Source organism: Hyla sarda, chromosome 6 (assembly GCF_029499605.1).
Source record: "Hyla sarda isolate aHylSar1 chromosome 6, aHylSar1.hap1, whole genome shotgun sequence".
NCBI classification, from domain to species: domain Eukaryota; kingdom Metazoa; phylum Chordata; class Amphibia; order Anura; family Hylidae; genus Hyla; species Hyla sarda.
The window spans coordinates 275,098,621-275,116,987 of NC_079194.1; the positions used below are offsets into that span (position 1 = coordinate 275,098,621).

Below are 18,367 nucleotides of genomic sequence, written 5' to 3' on the forward strand. Positions count from 1 at the left end.
AGTGTGCCTCCAGCTGTTGCAAAACTACAACTCCCAGCATGTACGGTCTGTCAGTACATGCTGGGAGTTGTAGTTTTGAAACAGCTGGAGGTTTGCCCCCCCCCATGTGAACGTACAGGGTACATTCACACGGGCAGGCTTACAGTAAGTTTCGTGCTTCAAGTTTGGGCTGCGGCAATTTTTTTTGCCGCAGCTCAAACTTCTAGCGAGAAACTCACCGTAACCCGTCAGTGTGAATGTCCCCTAAAAACACTACACTACACTACCACATAATAAAGAGTAAAACACTACATATACACCCCCTTACACTGTCCCCCCCCAATAAAAATGAAAAACCTATTGTATGGCAGTGTTTCCATAACGGAGCAAAACAACAACTCCCAGCATTTCTGGATAGCCACTGACTGTCCAGGCATGCTGGGAATTTAGCAACAACTGGAGGCACCCTGTTTGGGAATCACTGGCAAAGAATACCCCTATGTCCACCCCTGTGCAATCCCTAATTTAGTCCTCAAATGCGCATGACGCTCTCTCACTTCGGAGCCCTGTCTTATTTCAAGGAAACAGTTTAGGGCCACATATGGGGTATTTCCGTACTCGGGAGAAATTGCACTACTAATTTTGGGGGGCTTTTTCTCCTTTTACCCCTTATGAAAAGGAAAAGTTGGGGCTACACCAGCTTGTTAGTGTAAAAAAATAAAAAAAAATTACACTAACATGCCGGTGTTGCCCTTTACTTTTTATTTTCACAAGCGTTAAAAGGAAAAAAAAGACCCCCAAAATTTGTAACTCAATTTCTCCTGAGTACGGAAATACCCCATATGTAGGCGTAAAATGCTCTGTGGGCGCACAACAAGGCTCAGGAGTGAGAGCGCACTATGTACATTTGAGGTCTAAATTGGTGATTTGCACAGGGGTGGCTGATTTTACAGCGGTTCTGACATAAACCCCCCCCCCCCCCCCGAAAAATACCCACATTTGACCCCATTTTGGAAATTACACCCCTCACGGAATGTAATAAGGGGTACAGTGAGCATTTACGCCCCACAGGTGTCTGACAGATTTTTGGAACAGTGGTCCGTGAAAATGAAAAATTTTATTTTTCATTTGCACAGCCCACTGTTCCAAAGATCTGTCAAACGCCAGTGGGGTGTAAATACTCACTGCACCCCTAATTAAATTCTGTGAGGGGTGTAGTTTCCAAAATAGGGTCACATGTGGGGGTTCCACTGTTCTGGCACCACGGGGGGCTTTGTAAACGCACATGGCCCCTGACTTCCATTCCAAACAATTTTTTTCCCAAAAGCTCAATGGCGCTCCTTCTCTTCTGAGCATTGTAGTGCGCCAGCAGAGCACTTGACGTCCACACATGGGGTATTTCCATACTCAGAAGAGATGGGGTTACAAATTTTGGGGGGTCTTTTCTGCTATTAACCCTTGCAAAAATGTGAAATTTGGGGGGAAACACACATTTTAGTGACATTTTTTTTTTTTTCCTTTTACATATGCAAAAGTCGTGAAACCCCTGTGGGGTATTAAGGCTCACTTTATTCCTTGTTACGTTCCTCAAGGGGTCTAGTTTCCAAAATGGTACGGCATGTGTTTTTTTTTTTTCTGTTCTGGCACCATAGGGGCTTCCTAAATGCAACATGCCCCCCAAAAACCATTTCAGAAAAACGTACTCTCCAAAATCCCCTTGTCGCTCCTTCGCTTCTGAGCCCTCTACTGCGCCCGCCGAACAATTTACATAGGCATATGAGGTATGTGCTTACTCGAGAGAAATTGGGCTACAAACAGAAGTATAAATTTTCTCCTTTTACCCCTTGTAAAAATAAAAAAAATTGGGTCTACAAGAACATGCGAGTGTAAAAAATGAAGATTGTGAATTTTCTCCTTCACTTTGCTGCTATTCCTGTGAAACACCTAAAGGGTTAAAACGCTGACTGAATGTCATTTTGAATACTTTGGGGGGTGCAGTTTTTATAATGGGGTAATTTGTGGGGTATTTCTAATATGAAGACCCTTCAAATCCACTTCAAACCTGAACTGGTCCCTGAAAAATAGTGAGTTTGAAAATTTTGTGAAAAATTGGAAAATTGCTGCTGAACTTTGAAGCCCTCTGATGTCTTCCAAAAGTAAAAACATGTCAACTTTATGATGCAAACATAAAGTAGACATATTGTATATGTGAATACATTTTTTTTTATTATGAATATCCATTTTCCTTACAAGCAGAGAGCTTCAAAGTTAGAAAAATGCAAATGTTTCAAATTTTTCATCAAATTTTGGGATTTTTCACCAAGAAAGGATGCAAGTTACCAAAAAATTTTACCACTATGTTAAAGTAGAATATGTCACGAAAAAACAGTCTCGGAATCAGAATGATAACTAAAAGCATTCCAGAGTTATTAATGTTTAAAGTGACAGTGGTCAGATGTGCAAAAAACGCTCTGGTCCTGAGGTGTAAAATGGCCTGGTCCTTAAGGGGTTAAAGCACACCTACCTGTGGCTTGACATCACCGTATGCCTGCCGGGATAACCAGATAACGGTTGCATGATGAAACGCTCTTGTCTCGGTATCCACCTGTCTTTGGAGTTCACTTCAGTCTTTATGGAATAATGCATTGTGAATTTAGTCCTCTGTGGTGAGTGCACCGTACTGTTCTTTCTTACTTGTTATTTGTTTTCAGACTATACACATATATGAGGGGCACTGCCGGGCTTGTTTGTTTGAAATTGCCACTGCTAGCAACCATTAGAAAGGGGGGGGGGGGGGAGTGGAGGAAGGGCGGTGTCAAGTGTACAGCTAGCTGTTGTGTTAACACCAGCAAATGATAGTAAATGAACCACAAATTGTACATATGACACACTTTAGTAGACCTTAAAATGGGTACAGACCACACGCCAGATCTCCAAAATACAGATATTGACCCCAGGTAAGATCACCTTAATACAGATCCCCCTTTTGCATCCATATAGTAATTAGACCCCAATATTTACCCCATATTAACCATATAGTGGTAGAAGGTTCTGCAGACAGCAATTACAGTGCTGTTCCATCCAATGACTCATATAGAGGATGTTTTACTCATTTACCTTTTGACCTCTTCTAGCCATGACTCTTTGTAGATTTGCTTGACAAACCTGTTAGGCTCCTCACTCCCCATCTATGATCAGATTCCCTATCCAGAGTGTCCCAAATGGTAAGAGTACCCCATTTCGCTGCCACACAGCAGTAAGGTGCCAACATAATGCAATTAGACCCAATTTTGCCCCCACATTGTTGTTAGGTTACCCTTGTTCCTGCATATAGCCTTCATTACCTGAAGAGGAAATGATAGGACAAGGAACTGACGCCTCTCTGTTCTCTTTCCAGCTGTATGTGTATCCTAAGGACACACATGCAGCTAAAAGCAGTCTAAGGAGATTGGGCTGATGTGTTCCCCAGCAGTAACACATTGTTGTTAGGTTACCCTTGTTCCTGCATATAGCTTTCATTACCTGAAGAGGTAATGATAGGACAAGGAACTGACGCCTCTCTGTTCTCTTTCCAGCTGTATGTGTATCCTAAGGACACACATGCAGCTAAAGGCAGTCTAAGGAGATTGGGCTGATGTGTTCCCCAGCAGTAACACCTTGTTGAATGCTAGGGCAGTATTTATTTATTTTTTTGGTACCCCCCCCCCCCCCCCCCAGACGACCTACTTGCTCGAACTGTGACACTAACTAGGGTTAAGAACTACTTCCCTAGAGGGTACTTCCCATAGATTTATGGCACTTAAATGTATGATGTGGAGTTGATAAGAATACAGTAAATAACAGGCCAGTCTCTGATCTTTATGCACTACTGTAAGGCTGCATTCACACCACGTTTTTGCAATACAGTTCCCGTATCAGATTTTCGTTGAAAAATAAATTCCTCAGAACCGTACTAAACTGTATCAAAACGTGTGTGTCCAAATTTTAACCCGTATAAGGTTTCAATATGGTTGATACAGTTTTAATACGGTGTACAAATTAAAAACCGTATAAAGTTAGAAAAATGATGGCCGGTTGCATCTGTTTTTTAAGAAAATAAACTGTATATGTTTTTAACTTTCCACTCCATAGTGAATAAAGTTTCACTTGTTTGATTTAAAATTTGAATGAAAAAGTTTGTGCAAAATAAATTCTTCAGATTAGATTGATTTTCCTTAGGTTGTATGTGATATTGCCTCTCAGTTCCATAGAAGTGAACGGAGCCAGGTTGTAATACCACAACCAACCTGAAGACAGGTGTGGGGCTATTTATTATTATTATTTTTTTTAAAGAAATCGCCATTGTTTTTCTAATCCTAAATAACCTCTTTAAGGTGTGTTCACACAAGCAGATTTTGTTTCATAGTCTCTGCGTGTTTCCTGCTGAAAGTGGTGGGCTGTCATCATCTGCTGCAGAGAGCTCATCTCTTTCGCAGCAGGAAACACAAAGCGAGCTTGAAACCAAATCGGCTCGTGTGAACAAACCCTAAGATTCTTTTATTTTACAAAGAGACGAACCTTGCATCACTTTTCAAGCTAGCACATGTTCATTTGGCGCCACCTGTGTTTTCAGATGTGTACTGCAATCCCAGTGATCGGCCAGTTAGAGGCGTTTATTGGGCCATTTTTACTTTAGCTCGTTTACAGCAAGGTGGATTTTATATTGTCCACCGAGCTTTCCTCCCCACTGGAACCTATTACTGTATTCTAAACAATACATGTGACAAAACGTTCTCCCTCTACTTATTCACAACATTAAATGAACAGTTTTGGCGATATTACGAAATATGTTCTCCGAAGTAATGCAAACCGTCAGCCCGCATCTCTAAAGTGGTATGAGCTATGTCCACTTAGGAGGATTTATGGGAGAGAACAAACATTATTACCCTCGCCTGTACTTGACTTTGAAAGTAAATTGTCTGATAAAGGAAAACAAATGGCATTTTTGGTTTTTTTCCCCTTTATTAGGTATACACACTTATTTTACATTTTGTGTTCAGTAGATGACTTTGAACCTTCGCTATTACAGGCATAAGAATTGAGGTACATTACATTTTTGGGGTGCTGGTTACTTTATTAGTTAGGGACACCACCTCTGAACCTTCACTGGTGTTTTAACTCTTTTGGGGACCAGGTTTTTTTTTGTGTGTTTATAAACCACACTTTTTTTTAAATTTTTTTTATTTGTCATAAAAGACTTTTGACAAAATAATGAACAGGCATCTATAGAGACTATAGAATCTAATACAGAATATCTTACTACCAAGAGAAGTACCAGACCAAGAGTTGGGTTTTCTGGGACTTTTCACTGATGACCCTGTACTGTATTGTCACTGCATATTAAAGGGGTACTCTGGTGAAAACATTTTTTCTTTTCAATTTCAACTGGTGGCAGAAAGTTAAACATATTTGTAAATTACTTCTATTAAAAAATCTTAATCCTTCCAGTACTTAGCTGCTGAATGCTACAGAGGAAGTTCCTTTCTTTTTGGAACACTGATGACATCATGAGCACAGTGCTCTCTGCTGACATCTCTGTCCATTTTAGCAACCATGTATAGCAGATGTATGCTAAGGGCAGCATGGTGGCTCAGTGGTTAGCACTGCTGCCTTGCAGTGCTGGGGACTTGGGTTCAAATCCCACTAAGGACAACAATAAATAAAGCATTATTATTATTATTATTATAATAATGTCAGCAGAGAGAACTGTGCTCGTGATGTCATCAGAGAGCATTCCAAAAAGAAAATAATTTCCTCTGTAGTATTCAGCAGCTAATAAGTACAGGAAGGATTAAGATTTTTTTAATAGAAGTAATTTACAAATATGTTTAACTTTCTGCCACCAGTTGATTTAAAAGAAAAAAGGTTTTCACCGGAGTACCCCTTTAACCCTGTACTTTGAGTCCCAGTACATTGTTGTTCTGCTCAGTGACCTCACAGTACAGGGTTAATATGCACAGTGTAGGACTGCAGCTAACGATTATTTTAATAATCTATTTGTTGTATATCGGAAAAAACTTCAAAATGCCAAAATAGGGGTTCAGCTGATTCTACTTGAAAAATGTTCAATGGCCATATTAAAAGTTTCTAGCACGTGATGTGACCAAACAGCAATTTTGGACTTTTTATTTCATTTTTTTTACGTTTATGCCCGTTGCTGTCATTATTAATGATCCTGTACAGAATCCAGCGTAAATTTGATATTGCCGCATGGGTAACTGTCAGAACTATTAAAATTAAATGTTAATGATTTACTAACATTTTATTTAAATTTTTCAGAGTAGTTAGCCATGTGGCAATATCACATATGTATTTTTTGTATAGCAATATGAAAAAACTTCAGTAAGGGCTTCACTTGGAGTAGGTAATGTGTCCACCTGAGGGTGTCATGAGGGTGGCACATTTTCCGCAAATTTTAAATCTCTGAACAGGACATACCGTGATCACATTATGTTCTTATCTGTATTACTTGTATTTATATTTCTTATGTGTATAACTTTTGGTTTATGATACAACAAGGCAATCAGTTGTACACCACTAGGTTATGATTTATCTTACTGTGTTTTACAACATGCATATTGTATTCTTCACTTGTACCACGGGCCCTATTCCGGTTCCGGAGTCAAAACTTTGTTTTGTTGTTTTTATGTATGCTCTTGACACACTATTATGTTCGGACCTGAGGAAGAAAGCCACAGTGCTTTCGAAACGCAATGTCCTCTTTAAAAAAAAAAAAATCTTTTAACTTTCATTCCCCTTCTGAGACAACTTAGAGGTACTCCTGATCACGGGGGGTCCCGCCGCTGGAAACCCCAGTGATCTCTCCTGTCATCCCATAGAATCGCATTGAGGAGGCGGGGTGTGACATCACGAGGGGGCGGGGTTGTGATATTGCCCTTCATCAGCCACTGAGCGAACTTCACTGGCCTAAAGCATTGGTTTCTGTTTCCTAATTATACCTGTCAGGGATGTGGAATTCCTATCACCCGACACCTGGGACATGCAGTTTCGGGCGCCGGGCAGGCGAATTTTTCAGGCCCTTAGCCCTGCTTCAGGGAAGCAGAGCCGGACCTGAAAGCCACCGAAAAGCACGGGCGGCGCTCAGGGTGTATGGATTGGGTTCCGGACTCCTGCCCGCTCCATACTCTACAGCCCCTGGCTGTTTTAAGCAGCTGGGGGCCGCCGCTAATAGCCAGCATGCAGCGATCACCGCAGCTGGCTATTAACCCTTTAGATCGCCGCTGTCAAAGCGTCTAAAGCAGTGTTTCCCAACATTTTGGCACTGCTACCGAGGTTGACGAGCAAAAAAAAAAGGGAAAAACGGTAAAAAACACAACGCACTATATCTATTTATCAGTGGGTATGTAGTTTAAAGTGCCGCTTTATACAGCAACTCACAAATTACGTCTTCTCTAATTTGCATTTTTGCCTTCTCCTCTCAATCTGGTCCGGGCCATCACAATTTCTTCCACACACAATCCTTCACCGTTAAACCTGCAAAACAAACCTATTAGGCTCCGCACTTTTTTTTTATACAGCAACAGAAGAATGCAGCAGCACACTGCCAGCACAAGGATATAGGTGAAACATGAATATGCAGTTAAAACATGGAGAGCTATACAGCTATGGTGTAATAGATGCAAAGATATATACAGAGATAGATAGATATATACAGAGATAGATATGAGATAGATAGATAGATAGATATGAGATAGATAGATATGAGATAGATGAGATAAATTGTAACATAGTTCATAAGGTTGAAAAAAGACCAGAGTCCATCAAGTTCAACCTATAACCCTAATAAGTTCCTATTGAGTTGAGTTGATCCAGAGGAAGGCAAAAAACCCTCATACTAGAGGTAAAAATTCCTTCCCAACTCCAAATATGGCATCAGAATAAATCCCTGGATCAACCTTCAGTCCCTATAAATCTAGTATACATAACCAGTAATGTTATTACTCTCCAAAAATGCATCCAGACCCCTTTTGAACTCTATTACAGAGTTCCCCATGACCACCTCCTCCGGGAGATAATTCCACAGTCTCACTGCTCTTACAGTAAAGAACCCCCGTCTGTGCTGGTGTAGAAACCTTCTTTCCTCTGGACGAAGAGGATGCCCCCTTGTTATATATATATATATATATATATATATATATATATATATATATATATATATATATATATATATATATATATAGTCCTGGGTATAAATAGATCATGGGAGAGATCTCTGTACTGTCCCCTGATATATTTATACATTGTTATTAGGTCTCCCCTAAGCCTTCTTTTTTCTAAACTAAATAACCCTAATTCTGATAATCTTTCTGGGTACTGTATTCCTTCCATTCCCCTGTATTACCCTGGTTGCCCGTCTTTGAACCCTCTCCAGCTCCACTATCTTTCTTGTACACTGGTGCCCAGTACTGTACACAGTATTCTATGTGTGGTCTGACTAGTGATTTGTACAGCGGTAGAATTATTTCCTTGTCATGGGCATCTATGCCCCTATTGATGCACCCCATGATTTTATTAGCCTTGGCAGCAGCTGCCCGAAACTGGTCACTACAGCTAAATTTACTATTAACTAAGACTCCTAAGTCCTTTTCCAGGTCAGTCGTCCCAAGGGTTCTCCCATTTAATACATAACCCCAGCCCGTTTTTTCTTCACCATGTGCATTACCTTACATTTATCAGTGTTGAACCTCATCTGCCACTTCCCAGCCCAAACTTCCAACCTATCCAGATCCATTTGTAACAGTGCACTGTCCTCTATAGTGTTTACCGCTTTACTGAGTTTAGTATCATCTGCAAAGATTTCTACTTTACTATTCAACCCCTCTGCAAGGTCATTAATGAATATATTAAATAGGACAGGGCCCAAGATGGACCCCTGTAGTATCCCACTAGTAACAGTCACCCAATAGATATAATGTAAGGAAAATGTACCGAATCAATTTGCATTTCACCCTACATTTCTTTCCCCTGGCGGAAAATATTTAGTAAGTTTAGCGCTCATCTCTATAATTCCTCCCTCATTACTTTTTAAAAAGCCAACAATTTCAGTTTTAATCTTTTTACTATTTATATAATTGAAGAACATTTTAGGGTTAGTTTTTTTTATTCTTTGGCAAAGAATATCTCCAGCTCTGCTGCTTTTATCTGTTTTAAACCTAATCTATTTTTTTTATTATAGCTTTTTAGTGCGCCTTCACTGCCTTCCCGTTTTAGTAGCTTAAATGCTTTCTTTTTGTTATTTATTGCCTCCTTTTTTTTCATTTTTATTTATTCGCATTGGTTTAACTCCTGTACATGACCTTTTTTTTTCTTTTCTTGTTATACATTTCAAAGAAAAAATTTAAGGTACTTATAAAAATATCCCATTTGTTTTCTGTTCTCTTATTTTTGGGGACATTGTTCCAGTCAGCGAGGTTAACAGCATGTCTGTTCTTATAGAACTTTCCAACAATTTTTTTTTCTCCTCTTTAAAAGACCTTTTCTAACATAAATTGAATTTTATTACCTAATAGTATCTCCAGAAGGATATAGATACTCTTGAGAAAGTTCAGAGAAGATACTAAACTAGTGCATGGATTGCAGGATAAAACTTACCAGGAAAGGTTAAAGGACCTTAACATGTATAGAAGAAAGAAGAGACAGAGGGGATATGATAGAGACTTTTAAATACATAAAGGGAATCAACACGGTAAAGGAGGAGAGGAGATTTAAAAGAAGAAAAACTACCACAAGAGGACATAGTTTTAAATGTAGGGGCAAAGGTTTAAAAGTAATATTAGGAAGTATTACTTTACTGAGAGAGTAGTGGATGCATGGAATAGCCTTTCTGCTGAAGTGGTCGCTGCAAATACAGTGAAGGAGTTTAAACATGCAAGGGATAAGCTTAAGGCTATCCTTCATATAAGATAGGGCCAGCGACTATTGATAGGATGCAATTTGGGTATTATTTAAGGGAACCTATGATCCTTTTCATGCTGACTGAACATGAGTCATCGGGATGGACCCTGGTGGTTTCAGTTTGCCCCGTAGGCTTTTGATTATAGATACCTCCCTTAAATCTCTCCATTGAGTAATCAATCAAGTCTGCCCCAATGGTTCAGGCTGGTTATTAAAGGGGTACTCTGGTACAAGACATCATATCCCATATTCACATAAGATGTAAGATCGCATAGGGTCCGATCCTGGCTCGCGATCTCTGGCCCGGCGACCCCACCTATCGGAAGCCTAGCACAACTGGCGTTTTTAACATAAATGTTCAGAACACCAGTTGTGCTAGGCTTCGGATCGGCCATAGCTGAAACGCCCCCACCAGTCATGTCTATGGGAGAGACGGAGATACAGTGATCGTGTATCTCCGGATAAATGGAGGGGGTGTGTTTACAACAGCTTCGGGCTTCATGGATTACCGAGCTCCGGTTGCTTAGACCCACCTTGATCAGACACTTATCCCCTATCCTGTTTCTAGGGGATAAGGTGTCTGGTACTGGAGTTCCTCTTTAAGGGGTTAGAAGTCTTTTTTTTTTTTCTATGTTTGTTTTCACCATATTCTAATTTGTATACAATTTTTTATTTTATTTGTGCATACAAACATGCACAGGGGCCTATTGGAAATATACTACACAAATGCTCTAGTAGGCAAGAGACAGCCATAGGGGATGTTTGACAGGTCCTGTACTGTCTTCTTGGTGACCCCTGCCTCTATTGTACAGTGCTTTGTAATGCCCAATGAAGTTTCCTTCTGCCCTGGAAATTGTGGTGGGGTGTTCTGCTTTTTAACTTGAATTAAAATTGCAGGGGAAAAAAAACACACCACATAAAACAATGTCTATACGAATGCTCCCTATTTTTGGGGGAAAAACCACAAAAGCTGCATCTTGGAGGAGAGGGCAATTTTAGGAAAAAAAGGCTCCTCCTGTAGTGCCCCAATGGTGTCACCGTACACTCGGCATGGAATGCTCCAGCCAGTGGTGACTTGCACTTGACCACTGATGCCAGTGACTGTCTGCAATGTTTTGTGGGAGGGTATGAGCCAACCCCTAGGCAGCTTCTTCAAAGGGGGTGGAAAAGCCCTTTAAGGCCCACTTATTTTACCAGCCAAAAAGTGAGAGATCAGGAGGAAAATAAATCAGGACTTCTTCATTTGAAGAAACTCTATAGATAAAGAGTGAGGAGCAGATCATGACCAGTTGACTTTCATCATTCATTTAGGTTTAAAGTTCTTTACCCGGACTGAGTAAATTGAGTTTATATGGAATGGTTTTAGTGTGTATTAGAAATGATTACTGTATAGCTATTTGTATATGCTTTTATATTAATCGACTTTCTATGAAATATGCCATCGTTGATGTGGGGGTCGTAATACACTCTGTAATCCCATCCTGCGGCAGGGATAGTGTTAATATATGTATTTTTTGTAGCACTCTGTAGACCGTTGGTGCTATATAAAATGATAACCATTAACCTCTATAATTTCTGTAGAACGATCTTTCAAGCATTCCTTGGAGAATATGAAGTCTTTTCTAACCTTCATATTTCCTTCACAGGCGTTCCAGTTGTTCCAGGCACAGATGCTCCTATTTCTTGTCTAACAGAGGCCAAAGAATTCTCAAACAAGTATGGATTCCCTATAATCTTCAAGGCTGCCTATGGTGGTGGTGGACGAGGCATGAGGGTGGTACGAAGTTATGAGGTAAAGTTTCCAAAAGTTGCCTAAAATGTTCACAATGCATATTTTTAGCACAGCTTATGAGTAATAGTGCCTCATAGTATGGTTATGCAGCGTATTCTACGCCAGATGTGAAAGGCACATATTAGTCCTTTATTTAAGAGTCACAAATTGGCACAAAGGTCAATCATGATTGGCCGGAAGAAGCGTGATTTGATGCGAAACTAATCGCTTTAGTGGTACGGCCTCGCAGAGAGTGAGAATGTTATGGGGGGGGGGGGATGGGACAGCAGAAGGGGGGGAGGAGGAAGGGACAGAAGGGGGGGGGGGGAGGATGGGACAGAAGGGGGGGGGAGGAGGATGGGACAGAAGGGGGGGGGGAGGAGGATGGGACAGAAGGGGGGGGGAGGAGGATGGGACAGAAGGGGGGGGAGGAGGATGGGACAGAAGGGGGGGGAGGAGGATGGGACAGAAGGGGGGGGAGGAGGATGGGACAGAAGCGGGGGGGGGGAGGAGGATGGGACAGAAGCGGGGGGGGGGGAGGAGGATGGGACAGAAGCGGGGGGGGGAGGAGGATGGGACAGAAGGGGGGGGGAGGAGGATGGGACAGAAGGGGGGGAGGAGGATGGGATAGGGGGTGTGACAAGGGGGAGATGTGAAATGGAGGACATGAAATGGGGGGGGATTTCATCCTTTTTTTTAATATATCGCATTGCATATTGAAATCGCAATATTAAGGCCCAAAATCGCAATCGCAAATTTTCCCCATATCGTGCAGGCCTAATATATAATATATAAATATAATGTGGCACATTGGGGGAGATTATAATTTATTTATTTTTTATTTTTATTATGAGCAAAAATGTATACAAAGTAGAAAATGCAAAAACAAAACCTTCAAATATCCCTGAAATACTACATAACCTATGTTGATATTTCAACAAACAAACAAAAATTGATCATGAAAATCTCTGCTTATTCTGGACTAATAAGTATCATGTGGGTGGTCCTAATCAGTGATTATAGCGCTCCTAGTGTGAAAACGTATTATAAAGAGGAGATGGGGAAAAAAGCAAAAATGCTCATCGAGTATAGTTGTACTGCAACCAAGTACAACTATGGTAAAAGCGTGGAATAACCCTCAATGGGCGAAGATCGGCAGCCACTCCTGGCAACACAGGTGAAGCACTCAGACATATGCCTCCAAGGAACAGGAACAGCACAGGATAAAAGCGGTGCACAAGGCTTCAAAGGTAAAATGGTTTATTTACCCGGCATTCAACGCGTTTCGCTGGACAACCAGCTTCATCAGGCATGATGAAGCTGGTTGTCCAGCGAAACGCGTTGCATGCCGGGTAAATAAACCATTTTACCTTTGAAGTCTTGTGCGCCGCTTTTATTCTGTGCTGTTCCTTGGAGGGATCCGTCTGAGTGCTAATCAGTGATTGACAGCTTTCTGCATAAGTGTTCATATAAAGATAGCTGTCAATCACTGAATAGGACCTCCCACTTGACTACTTAGCCCAGAATGAGCAGAGGTTTACATAAATATATACGAAATATATATCCATCTACTCAGCCCCTCCTCCTCCTCCTCATGCTGCCCTCAGATTGGACCACATTTTCTGTGCTAGTTTCATTTTACAGAGAGTTAATTGCAGTTAGTTGTCAGTGCAGATAAGCCATAGTACCTGGATCTAGTTGTACATACATAATTTTATATGGAGTTTCATTTAGTTTGTGTTACAGTCTTAACTATATATTAAGTCAGTATTAATGTGTCCTATGACGCAGGATTCCTTCATGTGTTAGCCAGCTTGCTGTGTCAGGGTCAATTTGCATTCTAATTTCCCCCCTTTCTTGTAATTTCCATGTGCCCTGTCCCCATACATCTATTGTCTCATGTTTATTAGGTAATGATGCCCTCCAGGCTCCTTGCGGCTGATCATGATAAATACTCATTGGTTTTCCCAAGCCATAAATATTCGGATCCCATCATAGTTCCCCCCACTGTAGCTCCAGGCCCCGATGCTGCATCTGAAAGGTTTAATATCCATGTATCCTGTTGTAACAGATGGTATTCAGCTCCTGCTAAAGAAATATTAATAAGAGTCTCTATGAGCAGCGGAGATGGCGCCTAGAAAAGAGCAGCAAATTCTGTATATTTACTGCAGGTTTGTCACAGATTCTCGAGGCTCACTCTGTGACCGTCTTTTACTTAAAGGGAAAATTAAAGGGAGTTTGTCAGCAATAAGAAGCCCATATTACCACTTCTGTGTAAAGATGATGGGAGGAGTAGTGTAATCTTACTGGGGGAGATTCATCAAGACCAGTTGGCCTTAACAACCAATCGGATGGCTTCTTTTATTTTTCAGAGGCCTTTTTAAAAATGAAGCAATTTAATTGGTTGCCATGGGCAACTGGTCAATTTGTTCTCTGCACAAGTTTTGATCAATTTCCCCCATTATGTGTATCAGACAAACGACAGAAAAATGCATTTCAAGGTTCCAGACTCTGCACGTTCTCAGAATGCTGACCCTTCATGTGGCCCCTTCTATCAGCTACCGTATAAGCTGACCCGAATATAAGCCGAGGCCCCTAATTTCACCCCAAAAACCGAGGAAAAGTTTTTGACTCGACTATAAGCCTAGGGTGGGAAATACATCATCCCCACCGTCATCATCCAGACCCCCGTCATCACCCCCGTCGTCATCATTCCCCCCCCCCCCCCCCTTCATCATCACCGCCTGTCAATCCCTTCATCAGTGGTCTTCAACCTGCGGACCTCCAGATGTTGCAAAACTACAACTTCCTGCATGCCCGGACAGCCATCGGCTGTCCGGGCATGCTGGGAGTTGTAGTTTTGAAACATCTGTATGTCCACAGGTTGAAGACCACTGCGGCCTTCGTCATCATCCAGACCCCCCTTAATTTTCTACTTGCCTCCCCTTGGTGGGAAGGAAGGGTGAGCTGGTCCGGGCCATCTATGCTGCAGGGACCGTCCGGTGGGGAGGGTTAGTCGTTCCGGGCTGTCCTTGTTCACCGGGAGGCCCTCTTCTCCGCTCCGGGCCGGCCCCGGACTAGTGACGTTGCCTTGACGACGACGCACAGGGACGTTCATGCGCAGGGACGTCTGCTGCGCACGCACGTCCCTGTGCGTCGTCGTCAAGGCAACATCTTTAGGCCGGGGCCGGCCCCAAGCAGAGAAGAGGGCCTCCCGGTGAAAAAGGACAGCCCGGAACGACTAACCCTCCCCACCGGACGGTCCCTGCAGCATAGATGGCCCGGACCAGCTCACCCTTCCTTCCCACCGAGGGGAGGTGAGTAGAAAACTAAAGGAGGGTCTGGATGATGACGAAGGCCGCAGTGGTCTTTAACCTGCGGACCTCCCAGATGTTTCAAAACTACAACTCCCAGCATGCCCGGACAGCCGATGGCTTTCCGGGCATGCTGGGAGTTGTAGTTTTGCAACATCTGGAGGTTCGCAGGTTGAAGACCACTGAGAAGGGATTGACAGGCGGAGAGTTTACTCGAGTATAAGCCGAGGGGGGCGTTTTCAGCACAAAAAATCATGCAGAAAAACTCTGCTTATACTCGAGTATATACGGTAAGTGATGGCTGTAGTGTCCAGTCAGAAGACTGCTAGAGCTGTCACTCTGAGCTGAGAGGCGGGGCCAAGGAAGCGCAAAGTGGAGAGAGCACCAGTCACTCAAAATGAAGGCCCGCCTCCTGGACACCTGGAATGTGGAAACACTGGCTGGGAACCAAGTTATGAGGACTCTTCTCTCCCTGTGTCCTCTATATAATGCAGTCAGCAATACTGAGGGATCAAAACTACTGTCGGATTCCTTTTAATGGATTGATGATTATTTTTGCTATTAAGACACGTGAAAAAAACAAACAAAAGATAAATAAATGAAAAATGTCAGTGTGTTACAAAGTTTTTAGGCATGGCGTGTGTCATGACTAAGAACTTTATTGTTTAAAATACGTTTTGCTGGAAGGAGACAAGCTCCGTGCACGGTGCGAGGGTCCAAAATGATTGTTTGTTAAGCTGTATAGATACAAGGAGGCATTGGGGAGCATTTGTCTTTATAAGGAATCTTTGTATGGAATGCCACATTTTGTTTTTGATATCTTTTTTTAATTTACATATTATTTACTGAAACCTGCTGCAGATTTTCTGATTTTGTTACATTTTGCTTAACCCCTTCACGACGAGCGACGTACATGTACGGCGCCGCGAAGTGTCACTTGGCGTGCGGCGACGTACATGTACGTCGCGGGGTTCCGGGAGCGCCGCGTCACCGGTAGCGGTGATCGGGCCGGGATGACTGCTGTTATCTAACAGCAGGCATCCCGGCACATCGCCGAGGGGGGTCCTGAGACCCCCCCCATGACCGCGATGCGCGCAAATCGCAGGTCAATTCAGACCTGCGATCTGCGCGATTCCGGGTCATACGGGTCACTGGTGACCCGGTGACCCGGAAAATAAGAGGGATCGTAGGTGTCCGAGACACCCTAGATCCCCCTAAAGGGATAGGAGTTTGGTGGCAGGGGTGCCACCCCTCCTATCCCTGCTATTGGTCGGCCGAGCGACCGACCGATAGCAGACCGGGGGAGGGGGGGTTAAAGTTCGGTTCCCCCGCTTAGCCCACCTATCGGTGTCCGGGCAAAACGGGGGAACCGTCCAGGGAGGGTCGGCGCCGAAGGTCCCTACCTGGATCCCGGATCGCGATCCTCCATGCGGGGATCCCCCACGTGCGGCGGCGGCTTCCGGGTCCTGCTAGGTGAGTTGTTGCCTAGCAACATCCGGAGGGCCACAGTTTACAGTGGTCTCTAAACCGTGGCCCTCCAGATGTTGCAAAACTACAACTCCCAGCATGCCCAGACAGCTGTTTGCTGTGTGGGCATGCTGGGACTTGTAGTTTTGCAATATTTAGAGGGGTTCAGGTTGTAGATCACTAAGTGGTCTCAAACTGTAGCCCTCCAGATGTTGCAAAACTACAACTCTCAGCATGCCCAGACAGCAGTTTGCTGGCTGGGCATGCTGAGAGTTGTAGTTTTGCAACATCTGGAGGGCCACAGTTTTGAGACCACTGGACAGTGATTTACAACTTGAACCCCTCTAAATCTTGCAAAACTACAACTCCCAGCATTCAGGAACAGCATAAGGCTGTCTTGGCATGCTGGGAGTTGTACTTGCGTGCCTCCAGCCATTGCATAACTACATCTCCCAGCATGCCCTTCCGCAATCAGTACATGCTGGGAGTTGCAGTTTTGCAACAGCTGGAGGCACACTGGTTGGAAAATACTGAGTTAGGTCATAGAACCTAACTCAAGGTTTTCCAGCCAGTGTGCCTCCAGCTGTTGCAATACTACAACTCCCAGCATGCATGGTCTGTCAGTGCATGCTGGGAGTTGTAGTTTTGACCCCCCTTCCGTGTGAATGTACAGGCTACATTCACACTGGCGGCAGATTACAGTGAGTTCCCCGCTGCAAATTTGAGATGCGGCAAATTTTCCGCTGCAGCTCAAACTCCTAGCGGGAGACTCAGTGTAATCCGCCGCCAGTGTGAATGTAACCTAAAAACACTACACTACACTAACATAAAATAAAGAGTAAAACACTACATATACACACGTACACTGCCCCCCCCACCCCCCACCCCCCTTCTCCAATAAAAATGAAAAACGTATTGTACGGCAGTGTTTCTAAGATGGAGCCTCCAGCTGTTGCAAAACAAAAACTCCCAGCATTTCTGGACAGCAATTGACTGTCCAAGCATGCTGGGAGTTTAGCAACAGCTGGAGGCGCCCTGTTTGGGAATCACTGGCGTAGAATACCCCTATGTCCACCCCTATGCAAGTCCCTAATTCAGGCCTCAAATGCACATGGCGCTCTCACTTTGGAGCCCTGTCGTATTTCAAGGCAACAGAATAGGGTCACATATGGGGTATCGCCGTACTCGGGAGAAATTGCCTAACAAATTTTGGGGGGCTTTTTCTCCTTTTACCCCTTATGAAAAGGAACAGTTGGGGTCTACACCAGCATGTTAGTGTAAAAAAATAAAAATTTTTACACTAACATGCTGGTGTTGCCCTATAATTTTCATTTTCACAAGAGGTAAAAGGGAAAAACGCCCCCCAAAATTTGTAACACAATTTCTCCCGACTACAGAGATACCCCATATGTGGGCGCAAAGTGCTCTGGGGGCGCACAACAAGGCCCAGGAGGGAGAGTGCGCCATGTACATTTGAGGTGATTTGCACAGAGGTGGCTGATTGTTACAGCGGTTCTGACAAACGCAAAAAAAACCCAAACACATGTGACCCCATTTTGAAAACTACACCCCTCACGGAATGTAATAAGGGGTGCAGTGAGAATTTACACCCCACAGGTGTCTGACGGATCTTTGGAACAGTGGTCCGTGAAAATGAAAAATTTTGCACAGCCCACTGTTCCAAAGATCTGTCAGACACCAGTGAGGGGTACATGCTCACTGTACCCCTCATTACATTCTGTGAGGGGTCTAGTTTCCAAAATGGTATGCCATGTGGGGGTTATTTTGCTGTTCTGGCACCATAGGGGCTTCCTAAATGCGACATGCCCCCCGAGCAAAATTTGCTCTCAAAAGCCAAATATGACGCCTTCCCTTCTGAGCA

The 18,367-nt window shown here is 43.3% G+C and overlaps 1 protein-coding gene across 2 annotated transcripts in view; it reads left to right on the forward strand.

Moving 5' to 3' along the window:
* PC (pyruvate carboxylase) overlaps positions 1-18,367 on the forward strand; it is a 537,865-nt gene that overhangs the window by 150,421 nt on the left and 369,077 nt on the right. For both annotated transcript variants that reach the window (XM_056527381.1, XM_056527380.1), the window contains exon 5: positions 11,580-11,725. In XM_056527381.1, coding sequence (XP_056383356.1) covers positions 11,580-11,725 — 146 coding nt within the window. The remainder of the gene's footprint in view (positions 1-11,579; positions 11,726-18,367) is intronic.